We start from the raw sequence: 17,732 nt of genomic DNA, 5'->3' as shown, positions 1-17,732 counted from the left end.
CGGAATACAGTTACATTTTTGTTGTAATCTGGTTACGTAACGGCAATACATGTATTCCGTTACTCCCCAAGCCTGTGCATTTGACTGCTTTATCTCACGCCTGCTTCAACTGTGTCATAAAATAGAAGTGGACAACCACAGTGCCGTGTTCTGTTGCAGGTCCAACTGGCTGAAACCTTGCTGTGGCCGTCGAGTGGCTTTGTGGCAGGTCTGCTTGCTCAGTGCCGGCTTCAACTGCGTCCTGGTAGGCTGCGTTATCGTGGTGGTGCTCTTCCTCTCTTTGGAGCTACTCATCGACACCAAGCTTCTTCAATGTGAGTCCATCTGCTTTGATGCTTGGGATTTGCTGAACTGGCATCTTCCACGAGTACAGCAAAAGCTCCAAATGACACAATGTTTTGGATATTACTGTCATTAGATCAAACAATCATCACTCATGCACTGGCTGTGCATTAGGGGCGGGAATCTTTGAATGTCTCACGATTCGATTGGATTCCGATTTTTGGGTCTGCGATTCGATTCAGAATCGATTTTCCATTAGGAACGATTTTTGATTCAAAATGATTTGATTGACATTGACTTTTGCTTTAATCTATAGATGTGCAAGGAATTGTAATGATCTACTCCAGTCTGACTCGCTAATGCCAATTAGCGCACTACTCACGGCACTTTTATCACTCAAAGGAACGGCTCCACGCTGGAAAAAAAAACTCTAATTGGAATAACTTGATTGTGACTTTTTCCTTCTACTCTCTAATGTGGCTACAACTTAACAGTGTATTAGACTGCGTGGAACCACACTGCCCCTCAGTGGCCAAACCGGGTATAACATGAACAGCGCTCCAAATAAAGGCACACACACAGACATAGGCAAGACAGTAGAAAATAATTAAAATAAAATCGATTTTGGGACATTTAAAATCGATTCTGAATCGTACTAAATGAGAATCGCGATTCTTATGAGAATCTATTTTTCGGCACACCCCTACTGTGCATGTTGCCAAATGGTGATGAACATCTATGCAGAGACACGAATGTTCTCAGTCAAGACAAACTCAAGTAGTTTTCTTTGACGGGTTTAATGAAGGCTTCGATTCTCCATCGCACCCTGAAAAAATACAAAAATAATAATACAATTCACACGAATAAGTATGAAGAACAAAAAAACACATGGCAATAGCTAATAACTTCACACAGTGAAAAGAAAAACAAAAAATATCTCGTTGGCTGCTGCCACAAAGGATGGAATTAAAGTGTCTTGAGTTCTTGAAGTGAAGTCATTTTTGTGTCCTTAATGAAATAACTAACATAAATAGACTGACGCCAGAGACTTGCTTACTTTAAAATGTGAAAAAATTGAAATATCCGGTGGGATGGCAACTTTCATTTTCTTCATTAGTTTATAAGAAGTTATTGTTACAACATTGGACAAATACAGACCCTCAAGGAGTAAGTAAATGGAAATCTTTAATGATGATGAGAGAACTATATCAGCGGACAAAAATGAACAAAAACAGTTTGATTTTGTTTGAAACAAATATTTGAGGCACTGTAATTAGCCCAATACTATTAGTATTATTGAGTTAAATTATACTTACCATTTTTATAAATTATTGTCTTCTTTATTTTTTATTTTTTTTGTCTTCTGAGTGTTTGTTGTTGTTTTTGAAATGACAGCGATATCAAGCCAGCCGGCATCGTTCTTTCTCGTCTTGAGTGAACCGGAAGTACACATCCAGAAATGAAAGTGCGCGCTCCGAAATCACGCGAGACTTTGAATGCGCAAAATAAAGCCAAAAAATGACATCTTCAAACCAATATAAAATACAAACATAAATTTACATAAATGCCTAACCTATATAATGTAAACACTAGAATCAATAACATAATTAAATCAAACTGTGGATACACTTACACACGATAACGAAGCAGACATCTTGTCAATGGCAGCAGGCACACATCTCCATTGATTAGTGGCCAGCGTTCAGCTTTAATGATAGCACAGTCTGCAGGGAGTGTACTGAAAGATTAGCGCTGTGGACACTTTGGCACCGGAGTAAATGATGGCCCCGTGATGGATACAGCGTCCTCGCTTGTCAGAGGACTAGTTGAAGCTTTAGAAGTGCAACTGTTTGTTTTTTTTATTTAAGAGCTGCAAAGTTTTCGTCTGTTGTGCTCATGTGTCCATTTACTTGTCTCCACAGTTACCAATGCTTTCCAGTTTGCCAGCATCATCCACTGGATCAGTCTCATCATCCTGTCACTTTTCTTTTCAGAGGTAATGTGATCGAGTGCCATTATTGTTGTTAGTTATACTCTTATACTTTTAAACCACGTCTACCAGTTAGTGTAGTTAGCAGAATACTTTTGTAATGGTGAAAGTCCTTATCTTGCATTGTGTTATCCTTCTTTAGACAGCAAACTAGACTAAAGGCTCATCTTGAAATTTTTTGTTATTTTATTTATTTTACTACTTATTATCAAGAAACATTAAAAATAAGAATAATAATAATTTTATATGAGTCTGTTTTAGCTGCTACTAAGTAAACATATCTGCATGGCTACATTTTAGCCAGGTTAGTTTCATCATTTCAAAAATATACTTACCTAACCCTAACCCAACTTGTTACTCCTAATGAGAAAGTATATGCTAACTTTTGAAAGTTTTGCTTTGCTTTCCAAGCTATGTGTCATTGTTATGTTGATTTTTTTTTATGGCAATTACATTGACCATCAATTATTATTACAAATATTCACTGTTATTATTATTATTATCATTATTATCATTTGCTAGGATCCCTATCCCCCGTGACCATCGTGGGTCCACTGAACATGATGTATTTAATTATTTTAGTATTGCATTTTAGTAATATTTCGTTTGATTGTTTTATATTTCAAATATTTACTGTAATTATGAGTTTACTAATGCATTAGCATAGGTTGGTGATAGGGATGCTCACTGTTAGCATAGCTATAGTCCCAAAGGCTTTATCACTAAGCGAATGAATTTATTTCAATTTGATTATGCTCGTTCTCTATCCAATGACTTCCTTCTGTTATCGTCCTTAATGGCTATCAGCTTCAGAAATGCCATTTAGGGGCTTTATGGTGGGTAAAATATTGATTGTTTGAAGTACAATTAAGACATTTAAGACACCAAACTTTACGTTTGTACAATACTAAACGAAGAGTATGACCTGCAGGCCTGACTCTAGTGCAAAACAATTACGCTGACTGTGCCGGCCTTAATGCCCTAAACTAAACGTTAATTACCATCTAGCCAGCAGAAGCAATAATTGAAGTGGAATTTAATGAGCATTGGGGATGGGCTTCGAGCGATATGAACCATCCGTGCGCCTCGCCAATGACGTCATATGTGAAGAGCGTTTAAAGGGTGTTTAATGACTTTGGTGTTGTCTATCAGTCAGAACACATTGTTCGAAGTTCTTAAGCGGTTTCGCTTCATTGACTGCAAACCTGTTGTCCAAATGGCACCAACACATGATGGATTTGCAGGACCACTTGTGCGTGACCCCTCATGCTAATTGGCGGGTGAATCAATGGTGCTGCTGAAAGGCGCGTCCCGAAAGTGACCGCATTGGTGAAGTGCAACTTAGACGTTAATGTGGTTGATCACATAGCTTAATGTCTTCATTTGTCTCTGTGCACTAGACTGTCTTCAGAATTGTAGTGCTCGGGATCTGGGACTACATAGAGAACAAAGTAGAGGTAAGTGTGTTCACCTTTGACTGCATCGATGGTAATGACCAGATGTCCTAATACATTTTGTCTATAAACCCATTAACTCATTTGCTCCCCAAAACGTATAAATACGTTATATTTTAATTTTGTTACCGTGCTCCCAGTCCCAAAGACGTATTTATACGTTTTTTAAGCTAGCGCATACACAAGGCTTTGATGCCGCCTCTGAATTGAAGAGAATGTTTGAAGCAATGGTAGTTTTTACAAAAACGGCCAGCAGGTGGCATCAGAGTATAAGAGATCAACCAGGGCTGCGTTGCAAAAAGCTCTTTCCCCCACTGTTTTAAACAGACTCGTGAATAATGATGAAACTTGAAATATACTTTTTTTTTCCCTGATGAAAGAAGAGACTCTAATCTTTCTTCTGGTAGGTTTCATGTTTTTATAGCAATAGAACCCAATATTCTATGGGCCTCGCAAAGTCGGTCAAACAGCCGGGAGCGAAGGGGGTTGCTTCAGTGAGAAATGGCTGAGAATGAATGAGTTGTTATTATTATCACCATCAGGTGTTTGACGGCGCTGTCATCGTATTGTCCCTGGCCCCCATGGTGGCCTCCACGGTGGCCAACGGGCCCAGCAGCCCCTGGGATGCCATCAGCCTCATCATCACCCTGCGCATCTGGAGGGTGAAAAGGATCATCGATGGTGAGTCAAAGACATTCTCCACGCCGTTTATGAAGTCGTATAGACCCAGATAGCTTGTTGGTGGGAGCACCTGATGCCTCCCGACTCTGGGAGGAGATGAGTAACCTCGTTCTCTCCGTGATTATACAAATTATTTACTATTCAGAGCAATATAGCTATTGATCATCCCCAAGAGTAATTTGCTGTCACTCGTCTACTCCAGCCTGTATCGATTGTAGGGTCTGGATAAGCACATTCACGGGGACCATAATGAATATAGTGGTTGTTCTCCTCTATGCTAATGGAATCCGGTTCGATATCCGTGTCGAGGTCACCCTCAGCACGGTCTTCCTGCCGCATGCAAGATCAGCCTACAAACAGACCACACAGCAACTCTGTTTGCACTTTGCTCATCTGTGACGAGAGGCGCTTCGCTATCGCTAATCATCCACAAAACCGGTCCTCCATTGCAAAGTTTACTTTCTCAATGTCGTGTAAAATATTTAAAAAAACAAAACAATGGAAGGCAGATATAGTCACCATGACAACACACTTTGGATTGTGAATTGAGCCATTTATTGGAGCCTTAGTTCTATTAAAATGTGATCATTAATTAGTATTGATTAAGACTCAATTAAAAAAAAAAATTTTTACAAAGTTTTTACATTTCAAACTTTACACTTCAAACATAATCTAGGCTCTTAGTCCCATGACCACATTATTTAATAAAGCACACGTTCTGCATGAAGCTAAGGTATTGATCTCTCAGTGCACCTCCACTCTGCTCACTTGAATACATGTGAGTGATTGAGCCTCTTGGTTGCTGGAGGTGACACACCAGGGATCGAGAGGCGCACAATTACCACAAGATTGAGTCCCTCTCACAATGAGCCTGATGATTGCGTCAACCTTAATGAGAGAGGACGTGTTCACCGAGGACTGCTGCCACATTTGACTGCCCATATGTGAATTAGGCACTTAATGCACACCTGTCACTTATCTTGTGTGAGTTCGGATCGAGTGATGTTTGTGACAAAAGCAAGCATGTACAATGATGACTGCAAGACAGCCTGATTAACTTTAAATTGTGTGTCAACGAAAACATCATGCAGCTAAGGTTGAATCCGTTTCATACTATTCTTGTTTTTCAACACGAAACAAAAAATGTGGCTTAAGAATGTTTGTTGCAAATAAAACATGCACATTGTTAGAGTTGCAGCCAATACGTTTTAACATTCAAATATAAAAACATATTTACTGAATTAAAAATTGAAGGTAAAACTTTGAAATCCAGTTGTAGTATAAAAAAGTAAATTTATTTATGTATTTATTTAATTTTAATGACATTACTTTCTTTCATTTTTTTTAAAACTTTAAATAAACCTCCAGAAGTGCATCCATTTACTATTAAAATAAAATTGTAATTATTATTATTAAAATCTGCTTTTTACATTTAAAACTAGATTAATTATGTTACCAAATTTTACATGATACATTATATTACAATAGTAAATATAAAATTATGTTAGATTTATTCTGTTTCATATAATTTTATTTTATTTAAATATATAGCATCTCATAAAACATGTCAGTTTTCCATTATATCTATTACTTTTTAATATAAATGAACAAAAACAGAATAAATTCATACGATAAGGTAAAACAATATCAGTGAAAATAATATGCATGTTTGTTATCTTTATTTCCAATTGTGTTACCATACAAGCACTTTGCTGCTATCTAGTGGTGAAACTGGTACAGTATTGAAAAATGGGCAATAGCTGTTAAGTTTGTTATCTTGATTTTTACACTCCACAGTAAGTTCCTTTTCCTAAAATGCACGTGTAGTGTGTGTTACATGCAACGACGCCACTTCCTTCCCCCCCCTCATGTGCAATCACTCTGTGTCAGCTTATGTGCTCCAAGTCAAAGTGGAGATGGAGCTGGAGATCCAACAGTGCGAGAAGACGAAAGCGGTGCGAGAGGAGCAGCTGGAGCGTCTCACTCAGATCTGCCAGGAACAGGCTGTGAGCACCTTTTCATTTGATAACATAATAACATGCACAAAACAAATGAGACGTCAAAAGAAAGGACAAGAAATACATCGACATGAGTTGCCTGGATTTATGATACATATTAGGGGTGTGCAACTCTCCGATAAAAGACGATTCAATGTGTATCTCATGTGACATGATTCAAGGATGGTACATTTTGAAGTGGGACGATTCAGGGGGATGACGAATCGATCCGATATGTTTCGGCTCAGTTTGAGAGGGTAGGATGTTTCTTCTTGAAAGCAGACAAATCATTTTACAATGTGAATTCAATTGTCATTACTGTAAATGTGGCATTTCCTTCAAAGAGAATGATCAAAGACCAGACAAGTGCATTTCTAGCTTTTGTCATGTAACATGTAGAAGCAAACTGCAAGTTCCAAAGAATCAACAGAAACGGAGGCAAATGTGCTTGCCACTCTCGATAATCATACGCTCTGATTTTTATTTTTGTTTTCAAAAGAAATATCAAAACGTTAGACCTATTTTTTTTTTTTGTTTCAAAGAAAATACTCAAACTTTTATTGGACTTTTAAAGTTAAAATTAAAATTAAGTTAAAATTAATTGACACCAAATAGAATATTTTTTTTGTAAAGTTAAACAATAGACATTAAAATTAAAATAAATAATTTTTATATTATAAACTGTTGTTCAATCTTTTGTCAGAAGGGGGCAGCAAAGTCTCATAGACAGTCATTCTCCAAACCGTCACTATTCCGCACACATATCGATGAAAATGATTTCATAATTTAAAAAAAAAAAAAATCGCCAACTATACTTAGATAAACTATTATTTTATCAACTACATTACTTAACAAAAATAAACACATTGGATATTAGATCCCTTACGTTCTTGTACTTAATTAATCTCATCCTTACTTCCACCTCCCCTTTCTGTTTTCGTTCCTCCTCATTTGCAATCCCATCGGTCCGTCCTTGTGGTGCAGTTTGAGATCAGGCAGCTGCGGGCCCACCTGGCTCAGCAGGACCTGGACCTGGCGGCGGAGCGCGAGGCTGCCATGCAGATCCATCGCGTGTGGGCCAAGCAGGGCAGGAGTTTCCAGGTTGTGGAAGGCTTGGCTCCTGGGGAGTCTGACGAAGAGGGCGCGCACAGGAATCCAAGAGAGCTGCACAACACTGCAGGTACACTCAACTGCACTGAATGAATTTGTGAATGATACTCGTCGTGGCACTTTAAGGGTTACAACGCAAGTGTATATTGTAATGTTTCTGTTTCTGGCAACTTTGAATGAAGTTCACTGTGTACGTTGATGAAACAAATGCAACTCAACAATATCAAGGAATTAGAGCCAGATTGAGCTGTTGCTTTACGATATTTACTGTTGAAACAGCAACTAATTTCTCAATGGTTAATCCTTTATGTCAAGCTTATTCTAATACTTCATTATGATTGACAATTTAATTTAAAATGCTTTTTTCTTTCATATGAGCATTATATTTGTTTTCCTAGAGAGGTGTGTGGCATCCATTTTGACTTAAATTTAAATCACCAAATAGCTACTTTTCCCTTGCCTGCATGGACAACAATACCTGTATTTTCATAAATTACATAACATGCCCCCTAGTGGCTAGTAAGTTTTTGGTTTTTGGTTTTTGCATTCACTCACACAAACACACACACATACAAACACGGTCTCCCAGGCGGCGAAGTGAACCCACGGCAACCTGCATCGGAGGCAAGTGACGGTACCACTTCGCCACCTGGAGCCCCCTAGTGGCTAGTAAAGGCACACACATCTGACAGATGTCCATTAAAATGCACAATCACATGCTAAATAAAAAAATTATAACAATTCATTGTGTTGTATATATTTTATGAACAAATTGAAAACTGCCATTAATTTCATGCAATATAAACGAAAATGCTGTACTGGGATATCCAGGCCTTTCATTCAAATTATCTGTCATTGTTTTTTTGTTTTTTAAAATTTAAATCTGGTGTATCAAAAGTAGTAGGGGTATTGATACTTGGTATCGGGGACTAGTAACTACTTAGGTGTTGAGTACTACTTGTACTGGTATCAGTCTGAAAAAAGTGGTATTGAACATCCCTATTAGGCTGCACGATATTGGAAAATCATGCGATATGTGATATAGTTGCTGAATATAGCGGTATCAATATGTTTTCGATATTTAACATGTACCTAAAGAAATGACCTGTTTATTATCTAATAAAATAATTTAAAAAAAATCATGCAGCAAAATAAGCAAACTCAAGATATTCTTAGTTAATTAATTGTAATTACCTCTCGATAATATTCAACTATTGGATGGCGGTGCACATATTAGTTAGCGACTGACTGGTCAAATTCAGATAAAAGCATAAAATTCCATATTAAATTGATTGCATGTCTTTGCGATATGCATATTGCATTGGCCAATATCACTATATCGATATTTTTTAGATATATTGTGCAGCCCTAATCCCTATTTAATATTGTAAGATTAAGTCATTTTATTATTCACAGATGTTAAACAAATTTCCAGTTTTTTTTTATTGCTACTGTATCTTGGAAATTACTCAAATTTAATAATAATGCACAAAAACACACACACACTGCTCTCATCTGCCCATTTATCTATAATTTAAGATGCCATATAGAAATAACATAAGATATGAATTTGCAACATTTAAATTTTAAAAATAAATAAATAAAAATTAGATCAAACTTGTTGCTTTGTGGACAAAGGTCAACATGTATTTACAAATAAATAAAGTACTGCAAATAACCAGTGGGTTAAAGGCTATATTCTGCTTTATAAGCTTAGCTTTAAACTTAATGTGCAAAAAAAGCCAATATGTGTTTTGCTTCTGATGTTTTTTTTTAATTGACCCCAAAAATAGCTAGATATGCTGTCATGCCATTAAGACAGGAGACAAAATTCTTACAAAACAGCAAGAAAAGATTTGAGTCCACAGCAGAGGTCATTGCAGAACACAACGTTTTAAACAAGCCCATTTAAATATAATGTATATAATCAGGCCAGGTGGAGCGTTTGCATGAGGAGGCAGCATGACAAACCAGGAGGGAGGCGCAGCATCACGTATGTGCATAATTATGTGGAACAAACCGTCCCTAATGGTGCAACATCAGGCCGCTGCAGTGCGAGGTTGACATGGCCCCGGAGCGGCCTCTTAGCTGCCTCCATTCTCACACACCACAGCCATCTGACCGCAGGCGCACAGGATCAATGCTGGGGCAAAAAAAAGCTTTTAGGATGTGCTGAACGCTGGAGAAAACAAGCATGTTTTCTGACACTGTCACCCTCAGCCACTGTCGTGCTTCGGCCGAGGCCGCGCGGTCGACTCGCGCTACTTCGGGCTACAGAGTGCTCTGTGCATTGGGCCTTGTTAGGAGGGCAGCGGGCTCCTGTCAACATCTGTTCTCACTCACCTGCAAACCACAATCGGGCACCACAATATTACCCCGGGGGCATGGAGTGGCGGCAAATCTGGCTGCGGGATACTAAGTGGGCCTTTCTACGCCGACATGGTCAGAGGGAGGAGCACTCACAGGCCGGCAGGCGCAGGCTCGGGTCAAGTCGCCTCCGATCAAGTCAGACTGCCAACTTCTTTCTCACCTGAACGATGACACCATGCCCCAGATACCCCGACGATCCCCTGAGATGGAGTTTGATGTCGCCTTTGAAGTACTAAATCGTGTCAGTTGGTGACAACATCCGCTGTCACTCAAGCACAACATCTGCTCCTAAAAGCAGGCCGTTGAACATTTGCAATTAACACCCTTATCTTTGTGACACCAAGAGAGCAAAACTTTTTTACTCTGTACATTTCATGGAGTAAATTTTACTCTTAAAAAATAAAATAATAATAATAATAATAATAAAATTAGTAAAATACTCAAACTAAAACTAAAACACTCAAGGGTTGAGGAACGATCCCACAACCTTCAGCGTGGAAAACAACCACTCTACCACTTGAGCTCTGCCAGACTTATTGTTTGTTGACATATTGCTGGTGTATCCAAACGGAGACCAAAAATGGAGGTACGAGGATTCCACCTGACACCGGCGACACCTATTGACACTGAGCAGGAGTGGCATGGGTCTGTGGTTAGATTTGCTGTTTCCCAACCTGAAGGTTCTGTGATTGTTGTTGTTGTTTTTGAATATTTGATTCTCTTCCGAGTATAAAGTTTGGACTGGGACCGAATATAGACTTTTTCAGAGTAAAATTTACTGTGTAAGGCACACCTAATCCAATACCAAAAAAAATCTACCTGACAAAGATATTTTGTTGAAAACACTGAACCCATAAATTGTTTTAATCAGGTAAAATGATGTTTAGAAAATTTACAGGACTCAGTGAAGTCCATGGTTCTCCGAATAATGATTTCATCATTTCTTTTTTTCTTTTTTCGTTATCAAAATTTATTTATATAGTTGTGGAAAAGAGCTATTCATAGTCTTATTCTCTTTCATTCTCTTCCTCTCTTTCTTTCAGATAAGATAAGCAAAAATCCAATTGACATGGTATCCTGACCAAAGTTTTTTTTTTACTTTATGAAAACTAACAAAAAACATTTTCCTTAACAAAATCAAATAAAATTCAAAATGCTTTACAGAAAAAAAAGAAAACCAACTGAAACTACAAATTAACTCTAATTCCAGAAAAAAAAATTCCTTTGTTTTTGTCTTAGTCAACTACTATTATACATAAGGTAGGTTTAAAATGTACAGCATTCTTTTCGGTATTAATGTACAAAAAGAAGGTTGTTTGAGAATTTTTTTCTGAACAAACGCTATATATTAAAAAAAAAACTAATACTAAAACTAATCACGTGCAAACACATGACAAGAACTGCAATGTAGGAATTCCATTGTGGATATTTTTTCATTACATTACCAATGTAGATCAATTGAGCTAAGCAGTTACAATAACTCTCTAATGTACGTGTGTACATTAAAGATGGTAAACAGAGGAATCTATTCTATTTCATCCAATTTGACTGTATGTTTCTATCCGGATTGATTGTATTTATTCGGCCAGTGGTGCAGCACCACTACATCAAGTCTCAGAACTCCAGTAGAGTGTTCGGCTGCACTAGAAGGACCCAGCATGTCACTTCTCCTCTTCCACACACAAGTGACAGCTTGATAACCCGGGCCGTCTCACTAAAGAAGAGCCGAGAGCCTTCTTATGTATGCTGGACAGCCAAACCCCCCCCACACACACACACACACCTCACCTCCATCATTCATGTGTTATTAATTGCGCAGCGATTGTCTCCGTCTTGTTTTAGTGAGTGCAATGCCTCCTCTCCGGGGGTGGCCCTGGGATTAATATTTTAGAATGAAAAATAAATGAGATTACCCATCAGAGTCTGCAGCAGCGCGTCCCGCGGGACGGGGGCTTGCACTCAAGCTACTCGTGCGTCGCACTCAGCCAGCAGACAGTGAGCTCAAGACCAATCAAGCGAGCACAAGATCACCGCCGTTCAACCACGCACATGACACCCCCCCCCCCCCCCCCAAATCCTCCCCCAACAAAGAGCTCTCATGCGGACCCACTTTTGTCAAGCCAAGCCCAGCCTAAACGGGCCCAGTCTATTACCTGGTGCACTATACGGCTAATGCAGCGCCAAGCAGAGCGTGAGCCTTTCAAGCACCTGTGGCCTGAGGCACAAGCCATTTCGCTCAATATTTCCTTGTAAACATTACAGATAGTTTCCATTTGGACCCGTTTGCAGTGCTTACACTGAAATGGATCAGTACCCGCAAGGGTGTTAAAGCCAATTAAGTCAACTCCTTTGTAATTAGTTCTTGACACTCACAACATCAAGAGCAATTGGAGTCCATTCAAAGACAAAGAGAAGCGAATCATAGAGTTACAATTTTATTTATTTTTTTAAATTGGATCTCATTCGATTTTGTAATATTTATGTGAATAAAATAAACGACACATACAAAATCAAAATACAGTGGTGTGACTTCAAATAATAACTACGTTGTTCTTATTACTTCCTTATTTTTCTCAATCAGATCCAGTTGTACGTGATGATATGAACAACTATATCAGTCAGTACTACAGTGAAGCAAGCAGTGGTAAGTCACTCACTGGCACATCTTATGCATCGCTTTGTACAACTCGCGGGACAACATAGACCCAAGCACTCTGATTGAGACACAGAAAGACTACAGTTGCTAATGATCAATTGACTGTGCCATATTTCTCAGTAAAAAAAAAAAAAAAAAATGGCACTATCACTAATATCTTTCATGCTATCTTTCAAACTTTCCCCTAACAAATCTGTAACACAAGTTACGCTCTTTAAACGCCTGTGCATTTCTTACAGAACTTAAACATTCACATAACAACACTGCATCTCACAATAAGATAATTCAGTTATAATGACTGATCGGTTATTATTTTGAACATGTCTGAAAATAATGATCATCATAACTGATTTCAAGACAGCAGGATGAGGCGGAAATTTCCAATTTGGAACTTCACAGCTGTCTCCTGCCATAAAACTAACCTAATTCTATTACAACTTTAACTGACTATTCTGTGTTTGGAATGTATTTGGGAGTGTATGAATTTTGTTCTGGGGTAATTTCCCGGTGCCAAATTTCGAGAGGTCCGGAAACCTTTAAGTAAAGAACTAAAACATATGTGATATCTTCATATGGAAATGTTGCCTTTGAGGTAGCATGAAAGAGGCACTTGAAAGAATGATTAAAGATCCGTGATTGATTCATCACAAATTTCACAAATGAAACTAGAAATGGCTACTTCTGTGAAAATGGCGTGTGAATCCTGAGTAGCTCATGTCAGACAGAACTGATGCTCAGAATGAATTCAAAGCTAAGAATGTGGACATTGAGAAAACTTTCTTTTTTTATTAACATGTCATCATCATTGCTCTCTTTTTTTTTTTAAATACATTTTTTTCATTATTATTTTGTATTTAATTTTAATTTATTTAGTATGTGGACATTGAGAAAACTTAATTACAGCATATAAATGAGTTTCAGAATGTTGGGAATTTGAGTTTTTTATTTATTTATGTGAAACATTTTGAAGTAGAATACTTTTAATGAGTCAAGAAATTGTGAATTGGAACTCAATTAATTATTTTACTGCCAAACGTTATCCCCCAAAATTTGCATTTTCACTCATCTTTCAAGTCAAACAGAATATTGTATGCCATGATTACATAAACATGATGGATACCATATGAAAGGTTGAATTCCATTTTTTCATTTGAAAAAAGCATGTTTCTACCTTATTTTGTTTTTAGTAATCACTATTTGAAAATAGATAATTTGAGTGACATCAAGCGAAAATGGGAAAAAAAATCAGGAGAAAACTAGCTTTTTGCGAATAGATACATTTTCTGTGACTTTGGCGCTAATATTTTTTGTTCTGTGAATTAGATTTAATGTGACAAACGTGTTGATCATTCACGTCATCCTTGAAAACGTAAGATCCGCCATGTTTTCATGCAATTTGATACACGGCAGCCCATTGAAAAGAGATACAATGCTGCCGTCTGCTGGCCATAGTTAGTGGGGGTTTTGGGATTTTTTCCCCCAGCCCATTCACAAAGCAGCACTGCACAAGACGTTGCACTGCCCACTGAGAGAGAAAAAACGTAGTTGACGTCAATTGATGTTATTGGCGGTATACAGTGGGCGTGTCCTTAACGTCAATTGACGTTTTTGGCGGTGAAAGTGTTAATTATTTTGGGAACTTTCTCATGGAAAAAATGTCAATCAAATTAGAAATGGTGAATTTTAATTGTTTTGTTTGATTGTTGTGGAATTTTGGGGAAAGTGCTCAGTGTGCTGTTTCCTTGGTAACCTGAGACAGGTTCTACTGCCACACACATCAGAGAAAGGACAGGGAGCTCTGACAGGAACAAAGTCAACAAGACGTGATTGTTGTTCTCTTCACCTTTCTTCTTAAAGATGGCAGGACTTGTGGCTTAGGGACCCGCGTCGTCACAACAGCCTCCATTGACATCCACCTCCCGACCAATCACATCCAGTCCAACCCCTCTCACGACCTCAACCTCAACTACAGCTCCCACCCCCTCGGCCCCCCTTCTTTCTCGGGCCAGGACCAGAGCACGGCGGTCCAGGAGCTCCTCTCGTCTCTTTCGGAGGACTCCTGCCTCGCTCAGAAAGGACTGACGGTGGACCCGGTCAATCTTAAGCTCCCCAGTCCCACTGGCTCCGAGAAGGCGAGCCCGGAGCTGGACAACAGAATAAAGGTGTTCAACCGCAGGAACCACCAGGAGAAACGGGGGCGAGGCGGGCGAGGTTGCGTCCTGCTGCAAACCAAGCCGCTCATCCACCTGCAGGGCGGCGCCACCGAGCCCTCCTTGGAGGAGAAGTACCGTCTTCTTGGTCCGGCCGACACCTCTCTGGGCCACATGTCGGACACATAGCAACTTTTACAAGATTTCCAACGTTCCCTGGTCCTCCATGATGGATTTCAGGAGGGGGAGTCCACATACAGTATAGCACAACAAATACAACAAACCCCCATCAAGTCAGGGATGGGCATAAAATGATGTCTTGAAGTCAGTGAGGAAAAACAGAGAGCACTACTTGGCTGATTGAGTCTTTGTTTGCTGTCTAAAAAAATGAACAACTCAGGGTGTACTCACACTTGGCTACTGGAAGCGTTCGAGGCTTTGGTCCGTTCAAGAGTGCCATCACTTCATGATGCAAATTACTGCAACCTTCCTGATGGAATGGATTCTTTCCAGTTTTGTTTATTTCTATTGTGCAAGCTGGCTGCTATCAGGAATAACTGGCGAGAGGAGCATTGATTTTATGTGCCTGTTTTTTTTTGTTTTGTTTTTTTACTCTGTTGGTTATTTTTGAATCATTCAATTTATTTATGTTGTGCAAAGTGGCGATTATTTATGTAGTGTAGTGAGAGGAATGATCACATTAATCATTCCGTGACGGAGATGACGTAAACATGTGTGACCGAATGTGCCATGGAATTTTTTTTTTACTGTACATTACCAGTATTTCTAATTAATCTGTTTGGTTAAAAAAAAAATCAATAAAAAAATAAAACACAACCACTATTCATGAAAAAAAAAATCAACCAGTCAATCTTTTTTGGTGTGTATACAATGGGAATTAGCATGAATAGTTTGCAAGAGGGGCAATTGATTTAATCACATGCTGTGTGTATTGCGTGCCATAGACTTATTTTGTGTTTCTATTGTGCAAGTTGCCTGTTATCATGGAAAACTGCTGAGATGGGCCCTCACGTTAATTTTATGGTGCCTGGTACCCTCGTGTGACCAAGCTTCTTTTTTTTTTTTTTACTTTATGGTTTACATTGAGAGTTGTTATATTTATTTCTACTGTGCAAGGTGGCAATTTTTATTAATAACTGTTGAGAGGAACAAGCCTTCTTTACTCATGATGTACATTGTGTGCCATAGACTTTTTTGATTGTGGATTATTTTCAGTCTTTTTGTTTATTTCTATTGTGCAAGATGCCAGTTATTATTTAACACACTGATATATACAATGTAACGTTTGTGTCATGAATGGCATCCAGTGGAAAAACTGTGCCAAACAAATCACTCTGATGTGACAAGTAAAAAGTCACAAAAATTGGCATGTGCCATAGACCGTTTTTTTTGTTGTTGCTGTGGATTGTTTCATCGTTCTGTTTATTTCTATTGTGCATGGTGGTGTTTATAATGAATACCTGGAGCGAGAGGAGCGATCACACGAGTGCATGTTTGTCAATGCGTGACCAAATGTCGCAGACTTTTTCTTTCTTTTTTTTTACCGAGTGCATTATTTCTCATTCTGTTTATTTCATTGTGCATGGAGATGACAAACATCAATAATTAGTGGGAGGCAATCCCTAAAGTAATTTTATGACACGTTTGCTTTGGTGCATGCACTTGGCCAGGTGTAGGGCGCGCCATAGATTTTTTTGAGTGGATTATTTTGAGTCATCCGGTTTATTGTGCACTGTGGCAGTGGTCATGGATAACTGGTGAGCGCAGCAATCGCACAAATTGAATGAATGACGCACACGCATGTGCCTTTGCATTATCAAGCAGTTTGTGGAATTTCTTTTGACTCTGTTGATTATTTCTGTTTGTTTGTTTCTGTTGTGCGTGGCGGCGTTTGTGACGAATAGCTGGTGAGAGGAGCGATCACATGAAATGATGTCCTGTCATCCTGTTCATTTTTATTGTGCACTGTGATGGTCCCCATAAATGATCATTAATATTACTGTGCGAGTCAAGTGGCACCAAGCACGGTTCGAGTAGCCAAGTGTGAGTACATCCTAAGGCCTCCATCCAGGGAGAGTCCTTCGGGCAGCATTAATCTACTAGCACATTTCAGAAAATTTCCCACACCATGAATATTGACTTGATCATTAATGTTCCCTTTAGTCTAGTGGCCATCCCCCGTGGACTACGATGTGCTATTGAACATGTTCTACATCTGGAATAGTCACTTTGAACCGCACAGAACTTTCTACCAATCAAAACCAGCAAAAGGGCCGTTTAAGCCTTCAGTGAACCTCATTGGTCAGTATTCTACGGAAGCGTAATGCATTCATTTGATTTAAAAAAAAAAAAGTCCTGTTTTTCTGAGCTTTGTTGTTGTTTTTTTGTGTGTTTTTTCTGTTTTATTGAATTTTTTCCCTGTCTTTTGAGTAAAAAAATCTGTTTTCTTAAAATATATTTTTCTCTGTTTTTCTGAATATTTTTTTCTGAGTAATTTTTCCCTGTTTAAAGAAATAATTATTTTTCAGTTTTTCTGATTTTTTTTTTGGGGGGGGGGGGGGGGGGTCCCTCAGAGATTAGAGAACAAACCACAATTCATTCCTTTATTGAGAGCCAGTAAGTAAACATGACCATCTTATTGCATATGGAGGTATGCGGGAAAGTGTCCGCTTCCGTCACTTGGGGTTCAGAGGTATAAAAAACATTACTCCGAAAAACAGAACACCAGCTGTTTTTGGAATAGGTTTTTTTTCTGTTTTTTTCTGGTTTTTTTAAATACTTTTTTTCCTGTTTTTCTGAGTAATTTTTCCTCCTGTTTTTCTGAATATTTTTTTTCATCCTGTTTTAACTGAATATTTTTTTGACAGAAAAAAAAATTCAGTAAAACAGATTTTTTTCCCCAGAAAAACAGACACTTAAAAAAAAAGACTAAAAAAACTAAGCTCCCCCCAAAAATTAGTCAGAAAAACAGGAGGTTCTTTTTTTTCAAGTGAATGCAATACGCTTTTGAAGTATTCCAAA

At 38.5% G+C, this 17,732-nt stretch overlaps 1 protein-coding gene across 1 annotated transcript in view; it reads left to right on the top strand.

Annotated features, from left to right (window-relative positions):
• Positions 1–17,263, top strand: part of LOC147176938 (transmembrane protein 266-like) — a 45,076-nt gene extending 27,813 nt beyond the window's left edge. The window contains exons 4-11 of the mRNA XM_086072217.1: positions 160–314; positions 2,205–2,278; positions 3,673–3,729; positions 4,269–4,407; positions 6,298–6,413; positions 7,389–7,584; positions 12,466–12,528; positions 14,398–17,263. Of these exons, the coding sequence (XP_085928343.1) occupies positions 160–314; positions 2,205–2,278; positions 3,673–3,729; positions 4,269–4,407; positions 6,298–6,413; positions 7,389–7,584; positions 12,466–12,528; positions 14,398–14,879 (1,282 nt within the window). The 3' untranslated portion in view covers positions 14,880–17,263. The remainder of the gene's footprint in view (positions 1–159; positions 315–2,204; positions 2,279–3,672; positions 3,730–4,268; positions 4,408–6,297; positions 6,414–7,388; positions 7,585–12,465; positions 12,529–14,397) is intronic.
• The last annotated feature ends 469 nt before the right edge of the window (positions 17,264–17,732 follow it).

Source organism: Leptonotus elevatus, chromosome 3, assembly GCF_054856555.1.
Source record: "Leptonotus elevatus isolate MCC_2025b chromosome 3, RoL_Lele_1.0, whole genome shotgun sequence".
Taxonomy (NCBI): Eukaryota; Metazoa; Chordata; class Actinopteri; order Syngnathiformes; family Syngnathidae; genus Leptonotus; species Leptonotus elevatus.
The sequence above is the reverse complement of the archived record's forward strand: the minus strand, read 5'-3'. Positions and strand labels throughout refer to the sequence as shown.